Source organism: Monodon monoceros, unplaced genomic scaffold (genome assembly GCF_005190385.1).
Source record: "Monodon monoceros isolate NGI ecotype Baffin Bay Population unplaced genomic scaffold, NGI_Narwhal_1 Super_Scaffold_9, whole genome shotgun sequence".
NCBI lineage: Eukaryota > Metazoa > Chordata > Mammalia > Artiodactyla > Monodontidae > Monodon > Monodon monoceros.
The window spans coordinates 27,617,461-27,632,597 of record NW_021703786.1 but is presented as its reverse complement, the minus strand read 5'-3'; the positions used below and the strand labels follow the sequence as shown (position 1 = coordinate 27,632,597).

Sequence of the window (15,137 nt, the reverse complement as noted above, 5' to 3'; positions counted from 1 at the left end):
AAAGTGGTTGAGAGTCCGCCTGCCGATGCAGGGGACGCGGGTTCGTGCCCCGGTCCGGGAAGATCCCACATGCCGCGGAGCGGCTGGGCCCGTGAGCCATGGCCGCTGAGCCTGCGCGTCCGGAGCCTGTGCCCCACAACGGGAGAGGCCGCGGCAGTGAGAGGCCTGTGTACCGCAAAAAAAAAAAAAAAAAAAAAGAAAGAAAGAAGGAAAGAGAAAGAAAGGAGGGAGAGAGGGAGGGACGGAAGGAGGAAGGGAGTGGTGGAATAAAAGAGCCAAGTTTCCCTGCCAGCCCCCTCGCCCCTGAGCTTTCCCACCCTTTGAGCCTCTAAGCCCCACAGAGGCTGTGACAGAAGACTTGCCCCATCTTTGTCACTTGTGGCCACTTAGCCACTTGCCAGCTGGCTGCTCAGGTGGCTGGGCCTGGAGGGGTTGCCCGGCTGGGGGTGTTGGCAAGGGCGGTGGGTAAAACAGAAAACAGACCCTTTGCTCCCCGAGGCTGCCCGTGGAGGGAGGGCAGATCTCAATCTCACAGTGAATGTTTACTGAGCATCTTCATGTACCCGGCACTGTCCTAGGTGCTTGGGAAACACAGTGAACACAACAGTCCTGCCCCTGGTAGAGGCAAACAAAGAAGTAAAATGTGAAGTATGTCAGAAATACACGAATGCTACGAAGAAAAATATAGCAAAGGGGATGTGAGAGAGAAAGATGAGGAGGGGTGGCTGCACTTCTAAATGGCTTAATAACAATCAAGAAGGGTCTCAAGAGAGAGAACAAAGTCTTGGAGGAAATGAGAACGCATGTCAGGCGAGTGTCTGGGGACTGGCACTCCCGGCGAAAGACACAAGAACAAAGGCCAGGAGGCTGGAACCACCTGGGGAGAAACACACATCCTCCTGTTCAGGTAGGCAACGCAGCCCCAGCCCATTTCAGGTAACCTCTGCTTCACTCCCTTCCCAATGTGTTTTCCCCACCAGGCTCCATGCCTGGAATCGACCTGGCCTCCTTGTCTGTGAGGCCCTCCCAGGTGGTACAGAGGTGACCTGTGACCTTTCCGTCCCTCCTGGGATGCTCTGCTCCCCTCCCCTTCCACCCAGGAGGCTGCCTGTCCCCAGGCCCTGACATGCACCTCCCTGGCCAGGTGTTTGTGACAGTGGCTCGGGGACACCGGGGCTGGGGCACGTGGGGCCACTGCTTCCTCTGGAGCCAGGGAGCTGCCTTCCCATCTACCTTGCAAATGCACCCTGGAGCACGTTTATTCTGGGGATGGTCGGACAGCAGGGACTGTCTCGGGAGGACATGAGGTGAAGGTGCCAAGTGTCCAGAAGGGCACAGCCAGATGTTCACATCTGTCTGGGGCGCTTGCCCTGGTCTGTCCCAACAGACCTGAAAGGAGGCTGGAGGAGAGGGCAGGACCCGAGGGTCCTCTGCTGGGGCATGCAGCCTGCCCTGGAGCCCGCAGGAGGACTCTTGTGCCGGTGACGGAGGGGGGAAGACTTTCTCCACCAAGGAGCCAGGGCCCGGGGGCTCACGAGGGCTGAGATCACGTGGTTAAGGCCACGGCCACCAGAGCAACCCACTCACCCCACATCAGTGCCAACCCTAAACCAGAAACCACCAATTCCGCAGGGACCCTCCTTCTCCATGACCCATCTGTTAGCATGTCTGGGGCACACCTCTTCTGCAAAATCTTCCTGTTCACCCACCTTATCCCCACTGCCTGCTGGGTCAGGCCCCATCATCTCTTGCCCAAGCCTTGGTCCTGGCTGTTGCCTGGTCCGTAGTCTCCTTTCCATCCCAGATTCATCTTCCTTACATGTAGAGCTGATCATGTCACTGCCCTGCTCAAAGACCTTCCGTGGCTCCCTATTACCTACTGAAAAAAGTCCAAATTTCTCAGCCTAGACTCGGAACCATTCCTATCATCATTCTCACCCTCACGCCCCAGGCAGTCCAGGAACGGGCCCTGAACACACTCAACTCTCTGTCTCTCCATATAAACTGCTGGCTCCCTGTGGGATGGTCCTGCCCACAGACTCACCTATTGCAGGTCTCAGCCCCACTGACACCCAGGGAAGAGCCTAGCTCCTCTCAGCTTCCTTCCCAGATGCCCCAGTTGGAACTCACCGCATTCCTTCCAGACCTGTGCTGTCCACTAGGGCAGACACCAGCCACATGTGGCTACTGAGCATTTGAAATCTGGCTGGTTCGATGCGCGACGAGCCGTGAATGAAAAATACGCAGTGAATTTCGAAGATTTAGCATGAAAAAAGAAGGCCAAAAATCTCCATCATATTCCTTTTTTTTTTTAGAATGGATCATTTTATTTTATTTTACGGCCGCTCGGCATGTGGAATCTTAGTTCCCCAACCAGGGATCAAACCCGCGTCCCCTGCATTGGAAGTGTGGAATCTTAACCACTGGACCGCCGGGGAAGTCCCTCCATCATATTTAGATTGATTAAATGTTGCAATGAAAATATTTTGGATTGGGTGAAATAAAATATATCATTACAATGAATTTCACCTGTGTCTTTTCATGCTGGTCAATGTGGCTGCTAGAAAACGCAGCATCACGTGGGGCTCCCATTGTACCTCTATGGGCAGCGCTGCTCTGTGCTGGAGCAACTTCCAGCCCAGCAAACTTTTCCAGCAAATATTTTGAGCTTTGCAGGCCACGTGGTCTCTGTTGCACCTGCTCAACTCTGCCGCTGTGGCGTGAAAGCTGCCACAGGCAGCACGTGAACAAACGAACGTGGCCGTGTTCCAACAAAACTTCTTTTTATAAAAACAGACGGTAGGATGGACTTGGCCCAAAGATTCCTGCTCGAGATCACTGGTTTCCAGACTGTTGAAGAGGGCTACTTAGTAAAATGTATTTTCAAAAGAAGGGTGGTGGAGGATTTGAATTGCCAACCTTTTATTTTACCAAATAAGGACATTGAAAACGTGAACAGCGGGTATCACCGTCACTTAACTAAACCAGTTATTTTCCACACAAAAGTCAATAGATTGATCTTTATGAGAAAAGTTACTACACTTAGATTCCTAGTTATCCCACTTTGCCAGGGGTAGGTGAAGACTTTACCAAGGACACAGCCAGCCTGTAGACAGGCACTGGGGGCCAGTGGGGCTCTGAGACCTGTAACCACGACAGGGATCCGAAGGCCACCCCATACACATCCCCTGAAACACACCAAGTTCTGGAGCAGTGTGACTCCCCCAGATGCCCCACTCCACGCTGATTCAGACGCAGGAGGTTTGGAGAGCCCGGGGATCTGCGTTTCTAGCTGGTTCCTTGTGCTGCGGGTCCGCAGACCAGGCTTTGAGCAGCGAGGCCTAGAGCTGACTTCCTGCGATGGTGGAAAAGTTCTGGATCTGCCCAGCATGTTAATCACAATACTCCGTGAGCACTGAGCCCTGGAAACGTGTCTAGTCTGAGTGGAGATGTACCGTACGTGTACAATCTACACCAGACTTCAAAGACTTAGTACAAAAACAAGAATGCAAACCACCTCATTAATTATTTCACATTGATCATATGTGATGGGTTGATATTTAGGATACGTTGGGTTAAAAAAAAATGTAGTACTGAAATTCATCTGTTTCTTTTCACTTCTTTTAAGTGGCTACTAGAAAATGTAAACTTTCCTACTGGCTGACGTTGTATTTTTATCGGACAGCATTGCTCTAGAGCCTCTGAAGTAGAGAACCAGTCAGCCTCTGTTGCATTCCTCTGATGACAGGCAACTTACCACCTCACGTAACAACCAATGCTAAAGCTGGGAGATGCCAGTTACAAATGTTCTTAGAGATTTTTCTCTAAACCCACTGTCTGTTCCCACCCTCTGCTCCTGTCCAGGTGGGGAAGGTCTGTTCTCCCTTATGTGTCAACTTGCTGACCTCAGCCGAGATCCGGGTTGAATCTCCCGGATACCTTTAGCTGATGCTCCTAATCACCCTTCTTTGAACACACCATGGTTTGGCAGTAACTTCCCCCCCAAAATATGACAATTGGGATGGAAAAAACCCACACATTCGTTCTCCATTTCTAACCCCACTTCCTGGTCTGGGCAGCCCTGACCTGGTCCTGCTTATTTGCTCACCGATGAGGGAATGAGACAGATTAAGTTTCACATCACCCACCTTCTATGGGGACGGTTTCTGCGGATGTCTTCTTGGGACCCTTCCCCACACCTGTATCAGCTCTGCACGCACCACACACAGAAGCTGAACTGCCCCGAGCTCTCTTCCGGCTTTTCAACACACACAACAACCCTGCACATACACACACACAACACACAACCCACATGCACACAATATACAACCTCACTCACACATGTGCTCTTGCACACATACACTCACACACACACTCGGCTCCCTTAGCACAGCACGGGCACAGGTGACATTTGTCTAAGTGAGACTGTGCTCTGGGAGCCATGATCTGGGCACAGGGTCCTCCCGGGAAGGATGTGGGCACGAGTCCCAGCAGAACACAGCCTGACTCCTGGCGCTGCTGCCTCTGCTTCCCGGCTCAGCTTAAGTGCTCTTGGCCCTCTTGGGGGGCCCTGCTGCCCCACCACAGCCCCCACTCCGTGTCCTCCACGTCCGCGTCTGTCTGTCACCCTTTGTATCTGCCTTTCTGTGGATCTGTCCCCTCCCTTCCAGACTGGAACAAGAGCTCCGTGAAGGCAGGGAGGACGCCCGGCAGGTGACACGCAGGGGGCCCTGGCACTGCGGCTGGATGGTACTTTGGCTCAACCCCCAGCGTCCTGACATTTGTTGACTGTACCCTCGCTCTGCAGATGAGCCCCAAAGGCCCCAAGAGACCAGAGTGTGCTCTAGGCCACAGGGCCGGTTGCTGAGGGGCCAGGACAGGCAGCGTCTGCCTCCACCCGTCCCCCTCCGGGGGTGACACTGTGGGCCCAGCAGCCGCTCTGAGGCTGGTGTGGGACAGCTCCTCTCAGGACCACCTGGTGTGGGTGACCTTGGGGGTCTGCATGGGACCAGCCCCGCACTGGCTTGGGGAGCAGGACAAAGCAGCCTCCTTCCTGCCTCGGGGGCTCCGGGGGCCAGGCCTCTCCCGCGGGTCCACCCGGGCTCCCCACTGCCCCTGTGGACAAGTTCCCCATGTTCCCCAGACGCGGAGCTGACTCACCACACCCGGGCACACCCGAGCCGCCCGCTGGAGTGATTAAGAGGCTGGACGCCACGCCTGGGTGGGTGGTGATGGGGTAGGTACAGGCTGGGGGGAGCAAGCAGGGGCCTCTGCAGCCCGAAAAGCCCCCTGGAAGGGAAGGAAAGGTGATGTAAAACCCCAGCTTAGATGCCTGGACACAGAAGCTCCGGCCGGGAAGGGAAGGCGTTGGCTGGCTCCCCTGTCAGGCCACCCGGCTGGGCTCTGGACGTGCCCTCACACCCACGGGGGGAGAGACGTGTGCTGCTCTTAAAACCAGTTTACTTTGGTTGAGTTGGGCCTGTGAGCCCCAGAAAGCGGAGGACAGGGGGCTCTCATTCCCAACTCTACACCCAGGGCCCGCTGCAGAGCCTGGCACAAACAGCCGCTCCATAAATAATTGTGGCTGCTGACCTCCTGCGCCTCTCCTTCTCTGTCGACTCCCTGAGCTGCTCAAAGATCCCAGGGGGATGAAGACCGTGCCGGCCCGCTGGAGCCCCCGGCTGGGGGGGTGTACGGGGGCGGGGACAGGACTAGCCTCCACTGCCTCTCAGAGGCTACCGGCCCATCTCTGTTGCGGCTGGTGTGGACCCCACCGTGGCAGGTGGGCTGGCACCAGAGCCACCCAGGGCTCCCCGGAGCAGCCGAGGCCTCCTGCCCAAGCCCAAGTCCCAGCCCCACCCGGTCTCCTTCCAGAACTGGACTCGCTCCCCCGGGGGTCCTGGACACCAAGGACCACGCTCAGCTGTGCTGGTGACACAAAAGGCCTGTGATCCCATGGAGATGCAATTTGTAACGCATGCGCAGCCCCTGACGGGACCACATAACAGTCTGGCCAGTGGGTTGGCGGGCCATGGAGGGAGCCGGAGGGGGCTGCACGGGCTGGCCAGAGTCTGGGGGATGAGAAGGGGCTGGAATCCCCTGGGAGGAAGAAGGGGGCGAAGGGGAAAACAGAAAATGAATACAAGAGAGGCGAGAAAGTAGGCCGGGGGAAGGGGGGGAGAGGGCGGCAGAGGCCCAGCGGCAGGGAATATTCTAGGGGCAACCACTGACATGAAGGTAGAAGAGAAAGGCTGAGGACTTGGGGGAGGCATGGAGAGAGGTGCTGGAGGAGAGGCAGGAGGAGGGACAGCAACATGCAGCCTCATGGAGCCCCCAGCGGTCCGGGATGGCCGCAAAGCCCCGCCCTCGGGGAGTACGGGAGCCCCTTCTGCAGGCCCGCAGTGCGCTGCTGCTTCAGGCACCTGGGTGGGACTCAGCCCCGGTCACAGGCAGGCCCCCAGCTGCCGACCTCCCTCCTGACATCTGCCTGCCTGTGGGACCACTGCCTTTCGCCCGGGTTCCAGTTGGGTGCCAGGTGCCACCCCAGAGCTGGCTAGAAGCCCTGCCAGCCTCCCGCCCTCCCCCAGGAACCTGGTACTCTGCTCTGAGCTGCCTGCAGGTGGCCATCCCCAGGACCGAGGACAGGAGACAGAGGGCACTTGGGCTGGGACCTCAGCCTCGCCTCCTCCAAGGATGGCGGCGTTTTGCGACCCCCAAGTTGTGTGGCTCAGTGCCTGCCCACTGGTCTGGCAGGCTGTGGGCACCTGGCTGTGTCAGGGGGAGAGGACAGGCCGCAGGCACGGTCTGCCCGGCTGCAGCGTTCTTTCCTGCCCTCTGCTGCCCTCCCAGCACGCCAACTGGCCTAGCCCACGCCTGCCATGCCAGCTCCTCTGCCCCTGTGAAGCCCATACCCAGCCCCATGCACCCACACCTCTGGGGCAGGGAGGCCTCACAGCAGAGCCGGGGGTCTGAGGCTGCTCGATTCTGCCCAGCCTTCACGCTCTGCTGGGTCTGAACATCCTACACTAGGCGACCCTCCGTCCATGCCCGGGGCTGGATCCCCCCTCGGCCACCACTCCTTGCCACGCTTATCGCCCATCCAGCTAGACACAGCTCCTCGCTCCTCCCTCTTCAGAGAAGCCCACTCACCCCAAGGAGAAAGACGATAGGCCAGGACCCTCGGGTTTCGGAGGCAGGCTGCTTCCGCCTTCCCCAACTCAAGGCTGCAGCTGACTTACTTCTCTTCTGTGCGTGGCGAGGAAAGTGGCTGGAGGGTCCTTGTTCCTTACTAGATGTGTGAGGCTGGGGTCCGGCTGGGGCTTTATTATTTATTTTTGGCTGCGCCCCGCAGCATGTGGGATCTTAGTTCCCTGACTAGGGATCAAACCTGTGGCCCCTGCATTGGAAGCTCGGAGTCTTAACCGCTGGAGCGCCAGGGAAGTCCCTCGTCGCGGGCTTTACGAGTTAGCCATTACCTAACCTCTCTGTGCCGCAGTTTCCTCAACTACAAAACGTGCACGTACACTCAGCAGATTCGGGGACCAACAAGAGCTGCCAACGAGCAAAAACTGAGGGGGAACCAGAGAAATAACCGAGTTACTTCAGCAACCAAATGACACCAGAGTAAGCTGGTTTCACCCTAAGTATGAGGCATGGGCAGCTAGAACAGCGCTATCTCTGGTCCCCAAGGATTCCCTGGGGGCGCGGGGGGCGAGGGCTCCCTGACCAGGTGGCTCAATTTGGAATGAGCATCATGGGGCCTCAACTACCGGTTTAGCTAAATTCTCCAGTTCATAGGATAATTTTTAGCATGTGGCTCCGGCCACTGGAACAGACTCAATGGCGTGTAATTCTGGAGATGCTGGTGCAGAAGCTGCTGTTTTGTGCCTGTCCCTGCCCCCTGGCTGGGGCACACTCACAGGCATGTTATGTCACCATGAACATGTGTGTCTCAGACGGGGTTCCCAGAATCACACCACGGTGACACGCCAACAGCCCAGGAACACAGACAAGATGCCCAGGCGTGTCAAGAAGGTATAAGAAGCAGTGCTACCTTTGCTACGGTAATTAATCCTCATTAAAAATTCCTGTGACCAGCAGCATGGCTACCCCCAAAGAGAATGATTGTCAATAAGGGCAGAGCTTCCTAACGAATCTCAAAACAGACCCTAGAATTCCCTGGCCTCCCCGAGGAGCCTTTGGGTTCCACACCCTGCAGGAATGTTTTTTGCTACCAACTCCAAGAAACAATCTGTCTCCCATCAGGAAGCTGGGTGGAAACACCACATCCTCCAGGGAAACTTCCGGTTTCTGGCAATGTTTATGCCAATGACAACTGAGGCCATCTGTGATTTCACCTTGATTAAGAACATGAAGATGATAAGATGGACAGAACTCTAAACACAGCCCTCAGGAAGGCCCCGAACGTTCCCATCCTCCAGGGTCTGGTCCCTCTCCGGCCTGCTGGCAACCTGCCAGCACAGTCCCCTCCTCTCTGTCACCAATACTCCTTTTTAGAAAACTTAGGGCACTTACATCTCTGTCTTCCCCCGAGGGATTCCCCAGCTTCCCAGCTGGATGTGGAGATAAGATTCTCTTTTATAGGACACTGCAGCTTAATAATAAGTAATTACCGTGACAAAAAAATCCCATTTTGTGGGCCTGCGGGTTTTTCTTCCCACTCTCTACAACTTTCTTCTACTGGAGCCCGGACTGGGGCCTCTCAGGGAGCCTTGCTGATATTCTGGATTTCCAGATGAGGTACTTCTTGCTATGAAAGGTGATCAGTATCGGCCCCACCCCTCGCTGGCCGCAATGCACCAGGACAACAGCCTCTCTGTGTCCCATCCTTGGATCCCTAGCAGGGACCAGATGTGGAGGACCACGGCTCTGGGCTGCCCTGCAGGGGGCCGAGGTACTCACAGAGAGCCAGAGCCCCCAGGCGGCCAGCTGGGCAGGTGGGGAAATCAAGGCCAGGCCTTGTGGGGCACAACCTGAGTGAGGCCCCAGGCCACTTGGGTGAGCTCTGAACAAATACCGGAGCCCAAACCGCAGCTGGATTTCTCCTGGTGTCGGGTGACCTGAAGTCCTGCCTTGGATGGTTAGAACTCTGAAAAATACCAGCACGGCTGAGAGGCTGGGAGAAGGGACGCCCGACAACAAGCTCCTCTAATTAATTATAGCGCTGCTGCGTCTCAGAGGGGACCCGGCCCCATGCTCAGCACACTTGGGGTCCAGCCCATGCAGCGGGGAAAGGTTGATGCTTTAACAGAGAGAACGGAATTCTCTTGGTGGAGGTTCTACTTTCTCATTTCCAGTTCGAAAGGCTCTATGTTTCAAAAGCTTGCCTGTTTAAACCCTGCATCTTAATGCGCCGAAAACCACGTCTCTGGTCTTGCTTGATTTCACGTCTTTTGCTCCTGCCCCTGTTATCAAACGTGTGTTGAGACTGAATACACAGCCTACACATGGCACCAAGGCTCACTCACGCGGAAGACCTGCAAGCCCTCGGTGGGAGCCTGCAGGGGAGGCAAGCTCTGACTCTGGAGGCTGGGCCGGAGCCGCCCTGAGCCCCACTTCCAGGGGATGCGGGAGGCTGTCTCACTTCAAAGGTGGTTTGGGACAAGTGGGGTCTTGAACTAAATGTCACTATTTGTTTGGTATTGGTCCTGGACCACCAGAGCTGCGTGTGCTCCTATAAAAATGTGTCTCCACAAATGGCTAGGAAATGGCTGGCTAGATCTTTCCCAGTCTGCTGAGACACACGGCCATCTCTTGCAGAACAGCTGTGAAGGAAACTGGGTGTTCAAAGCTTGGCCCAAGGTGCACACTCTGGCTTTCCCACAAACAATTCTACCCATGGTTGATGCCCATTTTGGATGGGTCTGTCTCGGTTGTGGTCTTTTTCCCATCCCGCTGACCCTACAGAAAGCTCCAAATGCCACCAGTAGAGGACGCGTCCACTCAGCACTGGACGAATTGGGTACCTTGGCCCCTCGGTCTTTTTGATGCATTTATCCCAACTATGAGCACCGGTCTGACTCCATCAGGATAATGCCAAATGTTTGGCATTTTTCGGAGGCTTGCCGCTACTTCATCTTAACTTGACCCTCCCGTTCAACCTGGGGGGATGGTGCTTTTGCCCTGTTTCTCAGAGGAAGAGCCTGAGGATCAGAGAGGTGAACTGACTTGCCTAACACAGCCAATAAGCTGTGGATTGGTCTCCAATTTTACATTTTATCTATGGAAGCCTCTTCCTGCAGCCCAGAGCATTCTTGCCAGTGGGGCTGGCGGTGGGGCAGATCCTGGCTACTTTGAGTGGTGGGCCCCATGACCACCTGGGAGCTTGTTAGAAATGCAGATTCACAGGCCCCACCTCAGAGATCCCCAAGGGATTCCTGCGCTCATGGAAGTTTGGGAGGCACTGGGAGGCTGACCCGCGAGGTCCACCCTGATCGCCTGCGACTCAATGACGATGGGGAATTTTGTGAGTCGGCCCCGGCCTGGAATTGGATGCCCGCTGCCTGTGGGTATGGGGGCCCTCTCATCAGCTCTTGTCGTCACTGGGCTGTGTCCAGGACTGCTCAGACATCACAGGTGGTCCTAGGGAAGGTGCGGCCGAGGACCAAGGGCTCCGGGTTGCAGGCTGCTTCTGGCCACCCTCTGCTCCCGACCGTGCAGTCAGTCCCCTGTCCCTTCCTCTGCAGTTACTGACACTTGTCAATTCCTGCTGCGTGCATCTGTGTAAGGCGCCGACCCAGGCGCCCAGCACCCTGGGGACTCAGAGCTGCCCTGGCTCAGCCGAGGACCCCATCTTTGTCTGCCGTGTCCCCAGCTCCTGCTGAGCCACCTCCGATGGCTCTCTCTTTCTTGGTTCCCTGGAGAGCCCAAAGGGGCACAAAAGGACAAGAACCCACCATACAAAGGCCCAGCTCCACCTGGACCGCTCCCTATCTCCAAGCAACACACACTTCTGCCATCCTCCCTTCAAACATACCCATGGGGGAGGTGGTGGAGGAACATGTTCACTTAGGCCTGGCCTGACCCTGACCGTCAGCCTTGGGGTGGCACCCCCTGCCCTCTAGCTCCCATCTCCACATCCAGCCCAGGGTGCAGACCTGGTTCCATGGGAGTCCCCACGCCCCGCCCCCTCCCCCCACCCCCGGCCCCCGGGTCAGGCAGGCCCCAGGATGGTCAGCCTGAAGCTCTCTCGGCTTCACTGTCTTCCCCCTTCAAGCCCCAGGCCTCCCCAAGCAGTCACCCCGACCCTGCAGGTCCAAGCAGGAGTTGAGGATGCTAAAGATAAAGAAGGCAGCCCCACAGCGCCGAGGAGGAGGGCAGGTCGTAAGGTGTGGGCAGCCAGGGTGGGTGAGGCAAGGTACTGCAGCCCCCCAGCTGGCTCTGGCCAAGCTGGCACTGGGAACTGCAGCCCTGAGAGGCCATGGGGCCTGGGGGAGGTGAGGGAGCCCCCCCTCTGTCCCCATTGCAATGTCCCCACTGGTTCCGCATTGGGTGGGATCGCAGGACCCCCGCCTTCCACACCACGGCCAGCAGGCAGGCGGCAGCTGATTTTCTGCGCGCATCTCCCCGTGGGCAGCCCTGAGGATTTGGGGGCTCAGAGTCGCTTGGCTTCCTGCACCCCCCTTGCCAGCCCGAGCTTCCTGCGCAGCCCCGCAGACTGCAAAACTCTGGCCCAGCCCCCTCCCCAGTCGGAGCTCCAGGGGCCTCCCTCGTCAGCCCCATCAGGCGGGTGGCCCGCCTTCCCCGAGGCCGGCGCGCGGTCCCCGCTGCAGTAGAGCTCCGCGCCCCCGCCGCCGCCTCCGCGCGGCCCCCAGGCTTTCCCGACCAGCCAGAGAGAGGCCCAGCTCCTCGCCCCCGCGGCCCGGCACGAAGTTCCCCAAAGTGACCAAGGCGCCGAGAACCCTCGCCCCCTCCCCTCCGGCTTCCCCCGAGACTCCGCCCGCCGCCCCCTCCCGCGCCTTCGGAAAAGTTGCGAGCGACACCCCAAACTCCAGCCCCCGGCCCCGCGCCGCGCGCGCCGCAGGCGACCCCGCGCTCGGCCGCCGCGCAGGGGCGCAGTTCCCCCCATCGGGCCCCGGCGCCATGACGCGGGGAGCGCAGCGGGGCGCCCGCGGCGGCGCGGAGGCGGCCAAGTGCGGGTGTGGGTGGCGGCGCGGGGCGCACGTGCGCCGGGCGGGGGGCCGGGGCCGGGGGCCGCTTACCTGTTGGAGGTAGAGGAAGGCGGGCGGGCAGGGCACGGAGTGCGGGAGCATGCTGCCGGAGTTGGACAGCAGGAGGCAGCCCGAGTTCGCCATGGAGCACAGCATGGGGCGGCAGGGGGGCGCCCGGCGGCCGAGGAAGCTCTGCGCTCGCTGCGCGGCTCGTACCCTCCGCGCGTCCCTCGGCGTGTGCGCGCGCCCTGCCTCCCGGGCGCCCTCTCGGTCTCCTCCTCCTCCTCTTCCTCCTCCGGCCCTCCCCTCCCCCTCGTGGCGCTCTTTAAGACGGAGGCATGGAAGGAAAGCGGCACGCCTCTGCCGGGTGCTCCCCTGCCCGGGCGGGGACGCTGGAAAGAGCGCGCGCGAGAATATGGCAAAGGGAGGCTATATGCGCGAGAGAATGGGTGAGGGGAGCAGGGGAGAGGGAGTCCGTCACTTTGGAGCCACCGGAGCCCTGTCTGCAAAGAGTGGTGCGTGTGCGTGTGTGAGTGTGCGCGTGTGCGCGCGTGTGTAGCGGTGGGAGGGGGAGTCCCTGGCGTACTCCAACATCAAACAGCCCCGCGCGGAGGGAAGAGAATCCGGAACGACAGCACAACAGCGGATCCCACACTTAACCCCTCGCCCGCCGGCGCCCGCGCGGCCAGTCCTCGCACTCTCCTACTGGCCTCCGCTCGCCTCCTCCTCCCCGCATCCAGCGGCCACTCCCGAGTTTGGGGTCTGTGGAATCTCCTTTTGCCCCCGCTCTGTCCACCGGCCGCTGCGGAGAGAAGAAGCCGCTCTGCAGGCTCTGCGGCCCGACCGGAAGGCGCTTCGTCCTGCTTGGCGTTCAGAGAAGCGCCTCTTCTAAGGGAGGCCGGCTCAGTGGCGGGGATGTCGGTGATGTAATGAGGGCATCTACGCAGAGGCTTCCTCGCTAGAGAACGCTTCTCCTGCTGCCCCAGGCTTGGAAGCCCAATTGGAGCCCCTGGGAGGCTCTCCCACCCTCCCGCTGTCCCCCAGGCCCCATTTACACCCCAGGCCTGCCCCAGGCACACGGTCTTGTGGACCCTAAATATACAGGGGAGGGGGCCAAGGGGCACTGGCCACAGCCGCCTGCTCCCCTCCCCATACCCAAACAAACACACCGGACTTGGTGTGCACCCATCAATGGAGCCGGAGTGCACAGTAGGACCACTGACCCCAGTCAGCGCCTGACAGAGGTCTTGACTGTGTCCATACACCACCACTGTGACAGGCGCGTGTGTATACACACGTGCGTAAGCCTGCAGCTTCACCAGGCACACACACACGCACCCGCGGGCCTGTCACGCGTCCACGCTTGCCAGATGCCCCCTGACCGAGCCCAGTTTACCAGGACAAGCCACAGGTGAGCGTGGCTGTGAGAGGGACAGTCTGCCTCTCACTGCAGTTAGAGACAGCAGGGGGACATACCCAACCTCTCGCCCCAACTTATGCATACTTCCTTCCTTATGCAAATCCCAGACACCTATTACCAATTCTGGACTCAGCTGTCCTACCTAAGAGGCACCTGTAATTCCTGTGCTCTCACTGTGGAAAGCAAGCCCCACTCTGGAGGGAAGCAGTGCTGGGACCGCCTGGCAGTGGGAAGACCAGCTTCCCAGACCAGTGTGAAGAGGCAGCTCCACTTGCTGTGTGATCTTAGGAAAGTTGCTTGTCCTCTCTGGGCTTTGGTTTCTGCACCCAACCTGAAAGTTTGGGTGGATGATGTCTGAGCTATCTTGTAGCACTTGCTGCAGGATGTGTCCATGAGGGCCATTTAGAAAGAAGCAGCAAGGGGTGGGGACTGCGGATGGGCTGCCTCCAAGCAGTCTGGGAACAAGCTCAGCTTGAACGAGGCTGGCAGGTGTGTGCCCCTTGGATATCCCTCTCTGAGGCACCGCACGTCCCTCGAACGAAACATCTCCTGTTCACCTTCTTCTAAGAAGGAAAGGGGGGCTGTGCAACATCTGGCATGGAGGCAGACAGAAGAGGTGAGGGTCAAAGGAGAGATGGCAGTGGGGAGAGCTGAGCCACTGTGTTAGGTGGCCATCCTTGCCTGACCTTTCTTCTGGAATCCCTCACTGTGCTGACCCCAGGGTGGCACTGGCACAGAGTGGGGATGGGGGCAGTTGGCTATGGACTTGCCGAGACCACCCCTGCCTTCAGGCTGGACAGGTTATTAACTTAGCATCCCAGAAGAGGTGCCCCTACAGCCTACGACAGTAACAGGGTGGCCCAGTGTTGAGGCCTGGAGAATCTGCGGCAGGAGCACCCGACCGGGTACGGCGTTTGCCAGCAGAGACCTTGCTCTTGTGTGGAGGGTGGCACCCCAGAGTGGCCCCGGCCACAGAGCCCAGGGCAGCTCTGCAGGCCGCTTGTGTCTGGAGTCGTGCTGCTCTGCCGTCCTGTTTCAGAAGCCTTCCCCCTCCTTCTGTCCTCTCCTAGCACCTGTCAGCTGTCACTCAGGAATCTGGGCAGCCACGTAGCATTCACACTCAGCCCTGGGCTCCAAGTCCACCCTGCCTGTGAGCCGTTCACTAGCTAATTCGCTGTTGTTACAGAGCATCTACTGAGATCAACGCTTTATCCTTCCCATAAGAGGACTTGGGAGTGTATCCTAAACAGTGCCTAATACACAGGAGACACCCTTTGAGTTGACTCTCATGCTTTTTCTTACTGTGAATCCACTGTGTGCAGACACTGCACCGGATGCTAGAGCTGTAGAAATAAAATTCTTTGTACTGGAGAGAGCACACCGTCTGGTGGGGAAACCAAGCCAGCAAACCAAGGCTGCAGCCTACTGTGCTGAGAGCTGTGATAGCCCAGGATAGGGGGAGCTCAGACCTGGCGTGTGGTCAGGGAAGCTTTCGTGGAGGGACTCCTGAGCTCAGTTATTGGCCCTTAGAAAACCATGGTGGTGGC

At 58.3% G+C, this 15,137-nt stretch overlaps 1 protein-coding gene across 1 annotated transcript in view; it reads right to left on the bottom strand.

Annotated features, from left to right (window-relative positions):
- Positions 1-12,672, bottom strand: part of RBFOX3 (RNA binding fox-1 homolog 3) — an 80,659-nt gene extending 67,987 nt beyond the window's left edge. Inside the window, exon 1 of the mRNA XM_029212126.1 lies at positions 12,222-12,672. Coding sequence (XP_029067959.1) covers positions 12,222-12,326 — 105 coding nt within the window. The 5' untranslated portion in view covers positions 12,327-12,672. The remainder of the gene's footprint in view (positions 1-12,221) is intronic.
- Positions 12,673-15,137: the final 2,465 nt, after the last annotated feature.